Here is a 16,078-nt window from a genome sequence, read left to right as displayed (position 1 = left end):
CAATATTTCAGCAGCAAGTCACTAGCAATGATCATATTCAAAGCCTATACCAAAGAACAGATGCTGCCACTGAATGGGCAGCATTATCTTTCCTGAGTGGATTGTCTGAAAGTGGCACATATCCACACCGCACTGTGGAATCATCTTTCTAATAAATAGATAAACTCCTTCTGCAGAAAAATCTGGCAAGCAACCTGTGGCACAGATGGCTCTGCTGTGGAGACACAGGACTGTTCATGTCTGGAACACAGGTGTTTCTTGCCCTGAATTTGCTAGCCAACCTGTTGCCCAGCCAGAAGACGCATTTCTATTTTCTATTTAAATCAGATGAGTCAGTCATTTCCAGAAATGCAGAAGAGCTGCCCATTATCACCAGTATTAATTATCCTCCTTACTGATGAAAGCCAAAGTTACCACAGAGACAGACCAATGCTAGAGCCAAAGTTGCCATCTCCTCTCCAACTCAGTGTCACTATTAGTATTGCATTTTCTGGTTTTTTTCACTGTACAGCCATCACTTCCACTCTACACATGTGTGCACAAGAACATAGTACCATTCTGCAGTTGGGTACTCAGCATCAGCTATAGGGTAGCTATAAGGCTGGAAATTTAAAAGAAACATTACCATTCTCTTTTTAACCCAGATTGTGAAGTTTGCTTGGAAACTCTAATAAATAAAGAGCAAGGCAAGCAAAATTTATCAAGGACTCAGTTGGAAATGATCTTCCCTGACTATCCATACATAACCATGCCACTGCAAGGCAAAGGCCGATGAAGGTCTTATGCTCTGCACCGCCAGTGTACAGAAGGTCAACACTGGATGCACCAGACTGGCTGCAGCCACAGCTGAGGTGCGCGTGCAGAACATCCTGCATGGGTGAGCACAAGGCCCATGGCCTCCTAAAGTCTGAAGACCTGACTGATATATTCAAATACAGGTACTCAACGTAACACCACTCAAGCTGAGATCTGATTTCAGGTGCCAGCTTTACCACGGACTTGTCATTACTGTGTCAGTTATTGTGGACTTGACCTAAGAAAGAATTTAGGAAATGAAGCACAAGTCAAATTGAGTGCAAGCACCTAAATTCACGCTGTCTTTTCATTGAACAATCTTTTCAATACTGGAGAAACCACAAGAAATAGGTAAGTATCTTAAATGCTGTTGCAGAGCATGCTCAGAGCAGAGCTAAGCATCCTTCACAGACTACAGGTCCTATACCTAAATCTCCTTAAATGACCAACCCATCAGGAACACTCAGACCTCATCTAACACAAACAATAGCACCATTTAATGGAAAGCTCAACAGTTGCATGGCAGAAAATATGCACACTCATGTGACAGAGAAAAGGAGCCAGTATTTTCAGGAGATCAGGACAATTTAAAATCCGCAGCTTTCCTTGACACCAGGTTACAGTATATGGTATCTACACAGTATGTGATACAGTGTAGATAAACCTGGAACAAGAAGATTCCTGACTTGCATGACCTGATCTTAGTATTAAGAAAAAAAAAAAAAAGTGGTCCTTCCACAAGGGTATTTTATCACTGGATCAGATGTTCCTCTCACTTCTTTGTTCTCTCAGGCCCTAAGTAACTTTCCTCTGGCATCTCTGTTTCTATGCAGAGGAATAATTTCAGAGGGAGCAAGTCACCTAATCCATCTTGGGGATCAGGACATCCTAGAACAAATATGCTGGGGTTCAGGCATCTCATATAGGAAAACCAGTATGTATACGCAGTGAAGATTTTATAAGCTGTACAAAATAAAAAGCAAATATTAAATAAACAACTCACATGCTAAGTACCTCTTATACCCTTATTAAAAATGAGAAATCTACAAGTTAGAAGCAGATGCAAAATTTCTAAAAACTGTTCAGACCAGGAGAAGAGAAAGATGGCACTATTCACCAATGGTAATAAATTAATCCATCCACCTCTATCATTGTATTCCATGGCGCTCACTCAGAGCTTTGGTTATCTCAAACCTGGTTTACAGTCATTAGCTCATCTTCCCTCTGATACCATTTTAGATCTGAGAACATTTTCCTCACAGTATCCAGATGATAAATACCAACTGATTCAGCTGTGGCAGTAAAGGTGAATGCACCCATCATAAATATTCACTGGCTGATTTACACAAAAGACCATTTTATTTGTGCAGTTGATGAGAAAAGCCATTGTATAACAAATGACACTGTTCAAATTCTTATCAAGAAAGCTTTATAAGTCCAGTACAGTGATTCTTCCCTACACAATGATGGCTAACCTGACAGCAACTATTAATTATGGAAATGCACTGTACACAAGGGAGATGTGCAATGGTGCCACTGCTCTGCTTAAAGCCTTGAGCAAAGTGTCCGCATTCCTGTGCACGTGCTGATATTTAGTAACATGATTAAGATCTAGACTGAGGAAAACAACAATTTAGCTTTATCATTCAATAACAGTCTGTGGTGGGTTGACCCTGGCTGGGGGCCAGGTGCCCACCAGAGCCGCTCTCTCACTCCCCTCATTCACCAAACAGGGGAGAAAAGGCATAACGAAATGCTTGTGGGTCGAGATAAGGACAGGGAGAGATCACTCAGTAATTGTTGTCACAAGCAAAACAGACTGAACTTAGAGAGGGAATTCATCTAATTTATTACTAGGCAAAACAGAGTAGAGGAATGAGAAATGAAATCAACTCTTAAAACACCTTCCCCCCACCCCTCCCATCTTCCCAGGCTCAACTTCACTCCCGGCTTCAACCTCCGCCTGCCCCCAGCGGCACAGGGGGACGGGGAATGGGGGTTACGGTCAGTTCATCTCACAGTGTTTTTGCCACTTCTTCCTCCTCAGGGGGAGGACTCCTCTCATTGTTCCCCTGCTCCAGCATGGAGTCCCTCTCACGGGACACAGTCCTTCACGAACTTCTCCAACGTGAGTCTCTCCCACGGGCTACAGTCCTTCACGAACTGCTCCAGCGTGGGTCTCTTCCATGGGGTGCAGACCTTCGGGATCAGACTGCTCCAGCGTGGGGTCCCTTCCATGGGGTCACAAGTCCTGCCAGCAAACCTGCTCTGGCATGGGCTCCCCTCTCCATGGGTCCACAGGTCCTGCCAGGAACTTGCTCCAGCGTGGGCTTCCCATGGGGTCACAGCCTCCTTCAGGTGCCTCCACCTGCTCTGGCATGGGGTCCTCCACAGGCTGCAGGTGGAATCTCTACACCCCCTCATCCTTCCTCCATGGGCTGCAGGGGGACAGCCTGCTTCACCATGGTCTTCACCACAGGCTGCAGGGGGATCTCTGCTCCGGCGCCTGGAGCACCTCCTGCCCCTCCATCTGCACTGACCTTGGTGTCTGCAGAGTTTCTTACATCTTCTCACTCCTCTCTCCGGCTGCAAAAGCTCTGTTTTTTTTTTTCTTCTTAAATATGTTATCACAGAAGCGCTGATTGGCTTGGCCTTGGCCAGCGGCGGGCCCGTCTTGGAGCCGGCTGGCATTGGCTCTGTCAGACACAGGGGGAGCTTCTAGCAGCTTCTCACAGAAGCCACCCCTGTAGCCCCCCCGCTACCAAAACCTTGCCACACAAACCCAACACACAGTCCTTCATCCTACTTTCACAGCAGTGGGATACCCTCTCATTAGTCAGCTTCTATGTAATTCAGTGAACCTCTAAAGTAAAACAAACAAATAATAATAAAAAAAAGAATCTACATAGCTCTTTCATATTAGCATTTGGGAACTGAGAGGGACCAGTTACCTGAACTATTTCAGCTGGATGATCTAGCTTCAGAGAATATAGCAGTAGTTCCAAATCATTATAAGTAAATTCAAGCTCAAATGTTTTATTAGATATGAAATCTCATTTATATTATCAACATTTCTGGAACCTAACAAGTGGGGATGATATTTCTTGGGAAAATGGAAAATCTGAAAACGGTAAGGGACTATTTTTTCCTCCCTTGTTTGCAAGTTTCTGAAATTTCACACATGCAAAAAATAGACAAGAATTTTTCTCAAATTTCTTAATATCATCCAGTTGAGAAAAAGGAAGAAAAATATACTTATAATATTTTTTTTCTTTTTTGAAGCTCTTTCCATTTCAAACTGTAGTAAACCCAAGTAACTTCAATTTTGTTGTTTGATATGAACTATTGTGGCACTATTGAAATGTCTATGCAAACCTGATTTCAAAGGATCCTCCAAATGTCATTTACATTAGCTACTTTTGTTTCATGGCATACATTATTAGAGATTATCTTTTAAATAAGAAAAATAAATACAGATAGTCTCAAGTAGCTGAATCAATGTTGAGGGAGAGATATTAACTTCTGCAGTTTTCAAATCCTGCAAGACTGAAGTTCCCAACCTTACTGGTGACTGACACAAGATTTTTTTCCTTTGAGTTTCTCAGTTTTGTAACTGGAAAGAAAAAAAGCAAAGGATAAAAAAAGATAAATAAAATTGAAACTAGAACTAATCCTTAAGAGTATCAGCTGCTACCTTAGCTTCTCAAAAATAGAAAGGGAGTCAGATTGTGATCACCCCTCACTCGCTGAGGCTGACAAGGCAATATGTTCTATAATCATGTACTTTTGACTGCGTAACCTGCTTTTTGCCTGTTCATTCAATTTCTTTTTTGACTAAAGTTTGCATTAGAGATTTCCGAAAGACTTCTAGGAGTTGCTTTTGAGTAAAACAACCTCTTATAAAGAAATACATTTTCCCTGCCTAGTGCCTACAAAGATGACAACAGCTTAGAGCCTAGTGCTGTTTATCTTCAACATTTATTTTCCTGTTAAAAATCATGCCAAACTTGAAAAATCATACTTAAATGCTATACAACTGTACAACAGAACTCTATACCTCTATCTAGATATATGCCTTTAATAGCAAGTAATCTATGCTTCTGTCTGTATGATACACCAACTCTCCCCTGTAGGTCACTACTGCTCCTTGTTGGTTTTCACAAGCATGAGGAACCATATATCCCCTTCCAAGGAGGTGGTGAGGAACAGCAAAGTGACTGTCCTTACAGACTTCTTGGTAATAAACCAAGTGTGGCTATGTGTGTTATAATCTTAAGACAAATTGTTCTCTGGCTGTGCATCAATCTGCTTCTCAATAATTTTTTCAGTTGATTAAAAGTTTAAAATATAGAAACCGGAATATTTTATGAGTAGACTGGTGCTGTGAAGAATATAAGCTATGAAAGCGATGCTGATAAACTAAGATTTAGAAATACTGTAATAAATATTTTCTAGCTTTTTCCCTGTCTCTTCTTCCACTTCTTCTTGACTGGTTAAAACTCTCACAGAGAAATTTTCTTTTCCATTTATGATACTACCTGACATTTACAATGTTATTATGCCTAACTCATGCCTATTTTCCAATGGTGGTATAATTTCTTCCATTCAACATGCAAAAGTACTTTGTTCAATAGTTTCCTTGTTCGATAACTGTTCATTTATTTAGCTGCCAGAATATCAGTTGGCAAACTCAATTTTAATACTTCTGAGAAGATATTAAAACAAGATTGAGAGTTGAAAAATACTTCGCAAACAGTAGTGGAGATCAGTACAAGGCTCAGGTATTCAAGTATTCTTAAAATAAGTCACTTTTGATGCTTGCAGGCTGTGCATATATGAAAGAAATTTTATACCCCTGTAAAGCCTTGAGATAACACCTCATTTACAGCAATTACCCATTAAACAGATATTAGGAGAACATCTACAGTTTTATTTTGACCTCAGCACTAAAATTCTAGTTATAATAAAAAATTGGGTTTTCCTTCCTTACTAACATAACACAGATGCCTGTCAGGCCAAACCTTCGAATACTTTACCCATTCTATCCTTAAAGACAGCAACAGGAGCAAATGACAAACCCTCTCAATTTCTACGTATTCACTTATAGCTCTTGGAATGTATTTCCCCAACTATTATGTGGTTAAAAAGCAGAATCATGGCCATTTTTCCACTAGAGCAATTTTATAGAATAGTTCAGCTATCTCAGAAGTTGAGTAATTTTAGGGTCAATCAAAATATATATTCAATTCCCAGTGATAATGTCAACCAGCAAAAGCAAATTGTTACAAAAATTCTCACAAACAGCTGTTAACTTGCAATATAATTGACACATTAAAGTTACACAGATGAAAAATACATGTTCCTTTCCTTATCAGGATGACATAATAAATACTAATGGGAAAAAAAAAGTTCAATAATAAGCTTGAATTAATTGTATGTTTATTGAAGCACAGGGAAGTAAATGAGTCCGGGAAGTTGGCAAAGAGCCAGATGAGTAATAAACAATTTTAAGACTGTCTGGAGACAGACTTGAGAATATTATAGTCATCAGGCAGCTGAAAACAGCCTCAGGGTAATTATAAGCATTTGCAATCGATTAAAGAGAGCATGATTCTTTTATGAATCTTTATTAAACTTGCATTAAAACTTTAAGCGATTTGAAAATGTTATGGTTCAAGCACAGCTTTTTCAGTGGTCATCATATATTTATTTCTGGAAAATGCGTGTGAGGGAAAGTGTCAATGGAATTACTTAATCTATGTGGTTTTTAAAGGAGATACTAGGAATCCAGGGGCCATGCCCATGCGTACATATCATCTCAGAATATCACCCCTCTTACAACAAGGAGATGGCCTGTCTGCAAGCAGCTCAGCCTTTCGAGTTCCAGGTATAATCCCTTCATTTTACAGGATCTTTAAAGAACAGCACTTGGATCCTACAGCTTTACACTCAATTTATTTGAAAACAAGCACTTTCCTGGGGCAGGGATGGGGAAAATGCTCTCTTCAGAGATTCACAGACTTCTTTACTTAGACTGGAATCCTCAGTAATACAGATCTCAATGTTCTCCTCTCTGAGGCTGTAATTTTGTGTCTTCCTCTGAAATCCTCCCTCAGATTAAGCTTGAGACATCTTTTTAGTGATGTGACCAGGTACCTCACACCACTGCCTACATCCTTTCCTGGTGAACAAATAATCTGAAACCCTCATGTATGCTGAGGAGCAGGAGAGGAGATCCACAAGGAAGTTTCTGCTACTACTGCTAACTTCCTCCCATCCCTTTCAGTGAAGTCTTCAATTAGTTCTTCAACCTCCATTTGCTATGGCAATGCCTCCATTACCCTCACAGGGCAAATTCCCTCCATAGCCTTAAAGCTTGTTTTGTTTCTTTTATTTACAAAAGTTAAAATTAAATTACCACCTAAGGGAATGGCAAATAACCATTGCCAAATATATGTAGTATTAATAGGAAGGTTAAAAAACTGTAAGCATAAATATCTTAGTCCTGGAATCAGTAAATATCGCATAAATTAACAGTGATGGTTGCATATAGAAGGCACACTGGGTTGAAAACACAAGGTTAGGCCAGAAATTTGGAGAGAGAAATAGGATTTCTTAATTTTTTTTATATATAAAATACAGAATGGTTTTAAAAGATGATTGCCACCACTGCAAAAGAGAATAGGAAATAAGACAAAATTCACTCTCCAGAAACAATCTTATCCCCCTCAACCTTTCTATTATCTAGAAGTGCAGAATCTTTCTATCTGCTTTGGCACAAAAATATTAAAAATAAATGTTTTCAAACAGCTCGACTTTCTTCCTTTCATCTTAGAAATGCAGAAATACCTACACTGTAAACTGCACAAAATCCACAATTATGTTCTTGCAATGATTGACTGGTTTCTTCATAAAGAATTTACTACTACAGAAAAATATCTACGTATTCCTGGAAAATACAGTGAACTGTAAACTGTCGGAAGAGCAAGACATGAATTACAAAAGCTTACCCCTTGTTGATACACCACAGAGATAAAAAACAACAATATGCTGGGATCCCAGATCAATTACTCTGCTTATACAGCCTGGGCTCACACATTCAGATCTCAAATGACTATTTCATTTGTTTTTCCCTGTGATTGAATGTGTAGGGATCTTTTTCATGTTGCTATTTGGGGACTGGTCATTGTCAAACGCCAGTCTGTGGATGAGGCAGGATTTGCTGTTTCAAACTGCATTTTGTTTGCTTTGAACTTGAAACCATAAAGATATTATAACTCGGCAAAGCTTGCTCAAAACGTTTACAGATGTCAGTGGCTCTTCTTACAAATCTAAACTTTGCTATTTCCAGAGGTATACATTATACATTTATGTTGTCCAGTATGGAAATACCTTCACTGAAAAGGGTGCTGATGGTCCTAAGGAAGAGTTCAGAGACTTAGTGAAGGAACTGCCTAGTCTCTGCACCCGCTTGTAAGGAGATGCACAGCTACCCTCTGCAGCAAAGTGATCCTACAGTTTGAGCTGAGCAGTCAAGAATGAAAAGAGTAGGAGCCAATTTGGCTGCTTAAATGAAGTAAATTTGGCTTGTACATACTGTGCGGATAGTAATTTTAATAGCAGGTTGAGAAAGGCATCAATCTACTGCATAATTTTTCTGCATTTCATGCCACCTGCTCTTTAACTCTGCAAGAAGACTGTCCTTAATGGCATTTGAAGGAGTGCAGAATTGTCCTTGAACACTTTTAATATCCTTATATGAAATTTTCTTAAACAAAATCAGATTTCATGCCCTGAGTAGGCCTTTATCTTGTTTTACCTCAAGGAACAAAACACACTGAATACAAGGGGACTGACTGCACTATTTTCACTGGGAGTTTGATCTAGATCATCCCAGTAGAAAGCAAGGGTAAGAGAAAGGAAGACTCATCTCATTCTGATTTTCACAAGTTTATCTGAGTTTATACTTTAAAGGTAAAGATACAATTGTAGAAATGAAATACTAACACCACCTAAGCCTGCTCAAGTTAAAATGTTCTCCTTTCACCTCCTCCTCACATTTGTTACTGGCAAGGCTCTACCACGGACAAAAGACTATGACTTCACTAAAATCTTCCGCTATTTACTCAATTTAACTCAGTGAACAGCAGCAAAATACTTTTTTGGTTCTTATCAAGGTGTCTTTTGTTTTGTGTTAGTATAGTCAGCTTACCTACAATTTTACTTGGAAAAAATCAGTTAAAAACTTGATGTCAATTATTAAAAAATGCATTTCTACATCGCTTCAACACCCAGCTGGTTATGACTTAATGAAAGAATTGCTTCCTTCAAAGACTAACTTTCTTTGTTGGTAAAGAACCTTTAAGTAGACTTCAATCTTCTAGCATTTAGATAGAAGTGTTAAAATGTTAAAACTGAATATCCTCATCTACTTATACTCAAAAAAGAATTTGGGAGTTTTAAAAAAGGATAATGGGAAATAACTCTCGGTCCTGCTGAAAGACACATTTCCAATTATAAACAATTCTGTAACTCTCAGATAATGAAAAGGAGCCTATGATAGACTGAAAGATAAAAATCAAAAGCAATTCAATTCATAGGATTAAAAAACTATGTTATTGATAAATTGACACATAAATCGTTGCAGCCTCTTTTAAAGGTGCAGGGATCTGGTTTAGGACAGTATTTACTTTGGATATGAGCCCAAGCTTACTGTAGGAAAATTTATTTTAAATATGAAAGGCACATTTTCTTTCATAGAGCAAAAGTATTGCTGGAAATAATCTCAGTAATACAACTAAAGTATTTTGTTATAAATCATTAAATTAGATCACTATACAAAATAATTTCTCAGAAAGGAAAGTATTGGAATTCTCTTGGTTGCTGGAACTAGTCAGTCTATCAGTGTTTTCATGTTTTCTAACTTACAGAAAGATGGCAACAATGGGAAAAAAAAAAGAATTAACACATAACAGAAACTATATTCCCATCACGCCTCAAGTGTCATTTACTGCTATGGAGGCATCACTTAATGTTATGATACAAACCTTGATAGGAAAGATCACCACGTTAAAAAAAAAAAAAAAACCAAACCCAAAACACCAGGGCAAGATATTGGTCTGTTTGCACAAGTGTCAGTTCTGCAGAGGACTGTGCAGAACATACCAATAATCTCTTCCTAATATGAATTTAATTCTAATGCAAGTGTTGTTCTCCCACCTACTTTAATGTTTAATACTAAAAGTTACATTAAAATGTCTAATATTAACTGCTGCAGCCAGTTAAACTGAGCAAAGCTTCCTACCAGAATTTGATTTTAGGTTTGTACGAGCTGAGAAAAGAAATAAATCTCACAGTGCAGCAGATCCTCTCAGGCAAGCTGAGGAATGGGACTGGGATCTTCCAGAGGGTGTTGCAACCAACCTTAGCTGCACTGACACTTGGACCAACAGGATGGCTCATCCCTGGGCTTTCACCGCATGTCTATATGCCCAGTCTCGATTTCTTTCTAAAACAGGCACGGATGCTAATGGTAACATTCCCTTCCTCAAGCTCTAGAAAGGGTTCTTGGGCTAACTCTCTTCTATAAAACCCAGACTGATACTGTTGTTGTTTTATTTTTCTTTAATGTATTTCATATCTATAGACCCATCTAAATGAATGGCTTGCTTAAACATCACAGAATTATAGAATAGAGTTGGACAGGACTTCAGGAGGTCATGTAGTCCAGCCTCCTGCTTAAAACAGGGTGAATACAGAGTTCACACTTTTCCACTCTATAATTCATTAACAAGTGATCCCAGCTCCTTTTTTCACACCCTGAATTTGTCCACCCCTTCCCTCTGTGCAAGCCCCTCTTCGGTCAATACAGAACCTGGGAAGAGAAAACGTGCGCTGCTAACATACTGGAAATGCTTTAGGTATATCAATAAAATAGCAGGAAAAGGGGAGAAAGTGACTTAAGTTGTTAAGATTTATAATTTGGCAAGATTGCTCTCTAGAGACTGCTAAGAAAATAATGTCATCATGGGTACAAGGAAAACTACTGCCATAGATCAAAAACTGGCTAAGAGAATCAAGAACAAGCAAAATATTGTGCAAAGCCTAATGATTTCACCTGAAACAGGGTAGTGAGGAATTAGAAAGACATTCCGGTAGGAGCAAGAGGGATTGGAGAGACAGAGAACAACTCTTATGGCAATGGAAATAACAAGAGAGGCCTTGAGTTAGAGATGGTGATCTGAAACTTCTGCTCTCTTGTTCCATATTAAAAGTGGAGGAGGACATAGTCAATGATGGCTATTGAAATGAAGGATTTAGCATAATTTAAAGAAACATTATACCTTTGCACAGATAATAGCCCTATTCAGAGTTGCAGGTTAACTTAAAACTCAGGTTGTATTTAAAATCTTTCTATTCATGGTATTAGTCCCAAACTATGCACACACAGACACACAAAAAAACCCCAACCCAAAATAAACAAAGACAACAAACAACCCCCCCAAAACCCCTGCTTAAAATACCCAAGCCTCACAATGGTTAAAGGGGACAGGCTGCTCAGTATTTACTAAATGCAGAATATTGTTTTGCACCTTTTCCTGATGTATGTGATTGGTAATCTGATTCTGATCAGCGATCACTATCTGTCTTGGTCAGTATGGCATTACTTGTAGACTACTAAACTCAGAACACCATAGAGACTGGTAGAAAAAACCAATATCTGCCACATGTCACGTCTGGGGATGATGTTTCACTGAACAAGCTACTGGTCTGAAACTTATTCCTTGCAGGCAGGCATCTGTGTTACATCAGTCACAGCATAATAAAATTCTTACCCAGAAATCAAGGACAAAATGACACAGTGTCTGAACTGCATTCTCAAATTAAATAACGTAACTTGAATAATTTAAAACTAGTATTTATGAATATAATTATTCAAAAATATTAATTATAAAATTTGAGGGGTTTAAACTCAAAAATACATGCAAAAAGATATCTTTTAAATAGCAAGATTATGGTCATCTTCATATGTACATTGGTACTTAAATGCACAAACTCATAAAACATGAACAAAAATACCCTTTGCTGCAAGCTTTTTGGATGGGTTTTTGTGTGTGTGTTCCTTATCCTACAGCTGGTGCTTTTAGGTGCTGCTTTGTTATAAATAGAAATTCTCCTATTCATCATTTTCTATCGTTCTAATTTAAGAATTTATTATGTAGCCAGGGAACAAAAATTAATAATACCTGACCTGAATGAACCAGATATTATGCACAGCAAATCGCTGAAGTGAGCATTTTTCCATAACTTAAAGATTTAACTTTGAAAATAAGTTTTAAAATGTTCATCCAAACCAGTCATGATTACTTATGAATAATGGATGCACCTGAAGAAAACAGGTCTGGTTTCAAAGCAATTTTCCATAGAAAAAAGATCATATAGTTAGATAATGCACCTATACTAGAGAAATCTGTCCAGCTCCCATCTCAGCTGTAGAAAATATCTGTACCCAAGTTGGCTGAGTCACCTAGCCGGATAGTGCGGTCTTGTGATGCTGCCATCTGTGTCACACTTACTCTATCACACAACCACCATCATTTCAGCACCTTTCAGGAACACTGAATGAACTCAAAAAAGAGGGAACATTGTCTTCTTCAGGCCCTCCTCCTCAAGTTCTTCACTCTACAGAAGTTCTCTCTACAAGTTTTACATTTATGAATAGCAGCTCATTCTTGCTGAGGCCTCTGACCTGCATTCACCACTGCTTCAGCTTATGGCCATCAAATATATGCCAACAAACAGGAGAGATTCACCACACAATAAACAATTCTACAGAATGTAAAATCTTACATGTTGCCTCTTGAGTGATCATCTTCTATTTCTACAGTCAAAAAAACAAGAGAGCTTGCTAAAAACTTTAATGCTTCATAAACACTGGCAAAATAGCAAGTCAGGTAAGTTCTCCGTTTATCAGCTAACCCTAACAAAGAAATTATCAAATAAACTTGTAAACATTGATGGATTTTAGAAATAGATTTCTCTGAGGTGCTGTGAAATGCTGACAGAACCATAAATGTTCACAAGCAAAACATAATCTATTGGAAGACTATAAAGATGTAATGTGACCCTTTCTACAGAATTATGGATTTGACAAAAATAACCCTGCTAAATAAATACTTACCATAGTCGTTATCATAAAAAATAATGAATTTCTGCCAGGCATATTCTGTGACCACCCTCAAGATGACATCATTTAAGTAGACAGGGGGGCGGACAGAGAGCGTATAGTCATCGTTGCGGTTGCTCCTGGTGAGCCCGCAGCCGCTCCTTGGCGTTCCTGCCGTTGAGCGCTGGATGAAGAGGTGAGGGATGTGCATGGCATCTGCCAGCGACTGCAGGGATCCTGCTGATGTGCAGCCAATGGAGCTGACAAGGGCCAGGATGCCTTGGTTCATCAGGTCACAGGCTGTAAGAGAACACAGCAATATTTGAGATGAGAGCGGTTCAGTGCACAGGGCCTATTTTGCTGTTGAAACACAGACACTGGGAATTGAAACGCAACAGGGTCAAATCAAGTGAAATATAGATAGAATTTTGCACGTTGAGTAATTCAGACCTAAAATTCATGGCTTCTCTATTCGCTTTGAGCTGTCTTGTGGTAAAAGCTGGAAGACTGCCCTGCCCACCTTGCCCAGAAATGAATTATCCCTCGAAAATGAGACGCACCCTTGGGCCTTCTGAGGAACATTAAGAACTGATTTCAGCCACCGAATTAACATGACCACCCAAGGACATAAGTACTCTTCAAAGTCTAGCACAACAGCTCCATGAATAGAATTTTTGCATTATACAGAGAAAACTTGAAGAAGTAACAGCTCAGGCTTGCTGTCAACTTTTGAAGACAACTGAATACAATTACATACATTAACTTGTCCAAGCAAAAGCTGAGTTGCTTTTGGGTTTTAAGAGATATATGCAATAATCTTATGTAACTTATTCTTTTCTTTTTTTTTTTTTTTTTTAAGAAAAACAAAAAAGCTAGTATTATGAATAGCAAAATGTTTTCAAAATTCACTAAACAGTTTATATATATATTTACTCTCTTCACTTCTGTAAGAAAGGCATGGAGTTGTTTATGCAAAAAAACCCCACCTTGTCACTAATGGTCCTGTTAACAAGGGCTGCGTTACAGCAGACAGTCTGACGTACAATACCGATGACATCCACATTAATACCAAAGGTGTTTATCATGATTAATGTTAATGCAATCAATAAATATCAAGAATTAATAATGATTAGCTATGTAATTCTGAAAGATTAGCCTATGAAATAAAGCAGAGTCAAGTGTTTATATTGGGTTTCTAACAGATTCGAGAGCTTGAATGAAGAAACAAAATGAGCTTGTAGCATAATTCCCCAGAGCACACCCAAGGCTAAATTTTGAAATACTCAATTTGCCACTGCAAAGCTACACGTGCAGTTAACCTGCATTTACTCATGTAAATTAGGTAATGAGATGGTAAAGAGTAATGTATATTTACATATGAATATCTAATACTAAACTGTGCAATTACTTATTTTGCAGGAATATTCTGCACACACAACAGGTGCAGGCAAAACCAAGAAACCCACATGTGAGAATATATTCCCCTAAAATTATGAAAACATATTTTAGTGCCAGACCTGTTGTCTCATATCATATGGCTCTTACAATGAGTAAAGTTTTATTCGCAAACACTTATTGATCTCAGTGGGAGTATTTACAGTGTGAGGAATGGAGTTCCACATTCAGGCCCATGTGTAGATTGACTTCATAGCCAAATGACAGCACCAGAGGTCATGCATGCAGAGAACCACCTTCTCACAAAGCCAGAGAATCTCATTAAGATATCTCATTAAGACAGAGAGATCTGGAACACGCCACGGTGGATTCCCATGGCATGCTGATGACCACTGAGGCTCCATTCGATGGGAACACTTCTGAATTCCTTCATGCAGATAGGTTTCAAAGTATTTTGGCTTAGGTGTTCCCTCTGTATATGCTCTGAACATAGCTCAGCTTTTGGGCCTCTGGTTAAAGGTAAGACATTTTCAATAACCATAAGTATCCTTTTTCAGAAAAGTAACAACTATCATTGGTAACTGGACAAAAAAATTATCAGTATCTCACAAGTTTCTAATATTCAGAACATTTCAAAACAATCTTATTAGCTATTCATCTTTTATGCTGCTTGTTACATTCATCATCACTTTCAACAAAGATAAAAGGCTTGTCAAGTTATCTTTTTAGGGAGATGCTGAATCTATTTCTTGATATGGTTCTCCTGCACCAAGTACTGCAATATCTAGGTTGCATATCCCAGTGAGGATGCTACTGCTTGAGAAACAATCTATTTTTATTGATATACTGATTATCCATCAATAAATACCTGTAGCTATCTGTATTTCAATAGATATCTTTATAGCTAGATATTGATAGATGAATAAAATTGATGTTAGATTTCTCAAAAGTCTGCTTTTAAGTCAATGAAAATTTAAGTCTATGTGGTCCTAATGCCACCTGTTCAAAGAAAATATGTAAAATATGTGATGTGACCCTCTAGTCTCTCAAATGTGACTTTTAAAAATATAGCAGAGTCAAACTGCATTACAAAAATTGCTTGAAAATGCCTGTGTTTCCAGGCTGGCTTTCAGACTGAGAATAATCAGTACACTCCCTGTAATGCTATGAAGTGGGAAAGATGCTTTTTTGTGAAAATTGTTATTGAAACATGAAGGGGAAGAAAACGGCACAGAACATTTAGCTCCACAGGGCCGAATGCTAATACTGGCAAACAAACTGAATAAAGGATTAAAATCTTCTCCCTTGACACTGCACCACATTTATTACAATAGCCTCAGGACTGAAGTTGCCCATGTGGCTTTTTCTTCCACGATAAGTTTATGACAATCGCGTGTGCTGGATTGGGGCAATATGCACTTAATTATGCTCGCAAATGGACCTTATTCCTGTACACTTAGAGACTCTTTAATACACAGAGTTAGCTGTTGGAGAAAGGGCTGTTATCTCAGAGACAGGCTTTTCTAGGAAATGAGTGCATGAGTTAGAGTTCACTCCTGAGTCAGTCTGACTGGATTATTCTTTGAATAGAAATATCATTTCTACAGTATATATACACACAAAGTAAAGCCTAAACGATATGTCAAACTATCATGTATGATATTCATATATTCCTTAGCCAAGCAGAACATCAAGGACTATTAGTTTGCCATCAACTAGAGA

General features: G+C 38.3%; 1 protein-coding gene across 2 annotated transcripts in view; it reads right to left on the bottom strand.

Moving 5' to 3' along the window:
* Positions 1-16,078, bottom strand: part of GRID2 (glutamate ionotropic receptor delta type subunit 2) — a 747,631-nt gene that overhangs the window by 303,259 nt on the left and 428,294 nt on the right. For both annotated transcript variants that reach the window (XM_054825310.1, XM_054825311.1), the window contains exon 3: positions 12,977-13,261. In XM_054825310.1, coding sequence (XP_054681285.1) covers positions 12,977-13,261 — 285 coding nt within the window. The remainder of the gene's footprint in view (positions 1-12,976; positions 13,262-16,078) is intronic.

The sequence above is a fragment of the Grus americana genome, chromosome 4 (genome assembly GCF_028858705.1).
Source record: "Grus americana isolate bGruAme1 chromosome 4, bGruAme1.mat, whole genome shotgun sequence".
Classification (NCBI taxonomy): Eukaryota; Metazoa; Chordata; class Aves; order Gruiformes; family Gruidae; genus Grus; species Grus americana.
This window is presented reverse-complemented; position numbering and strand designations above follow the sequence as displayed.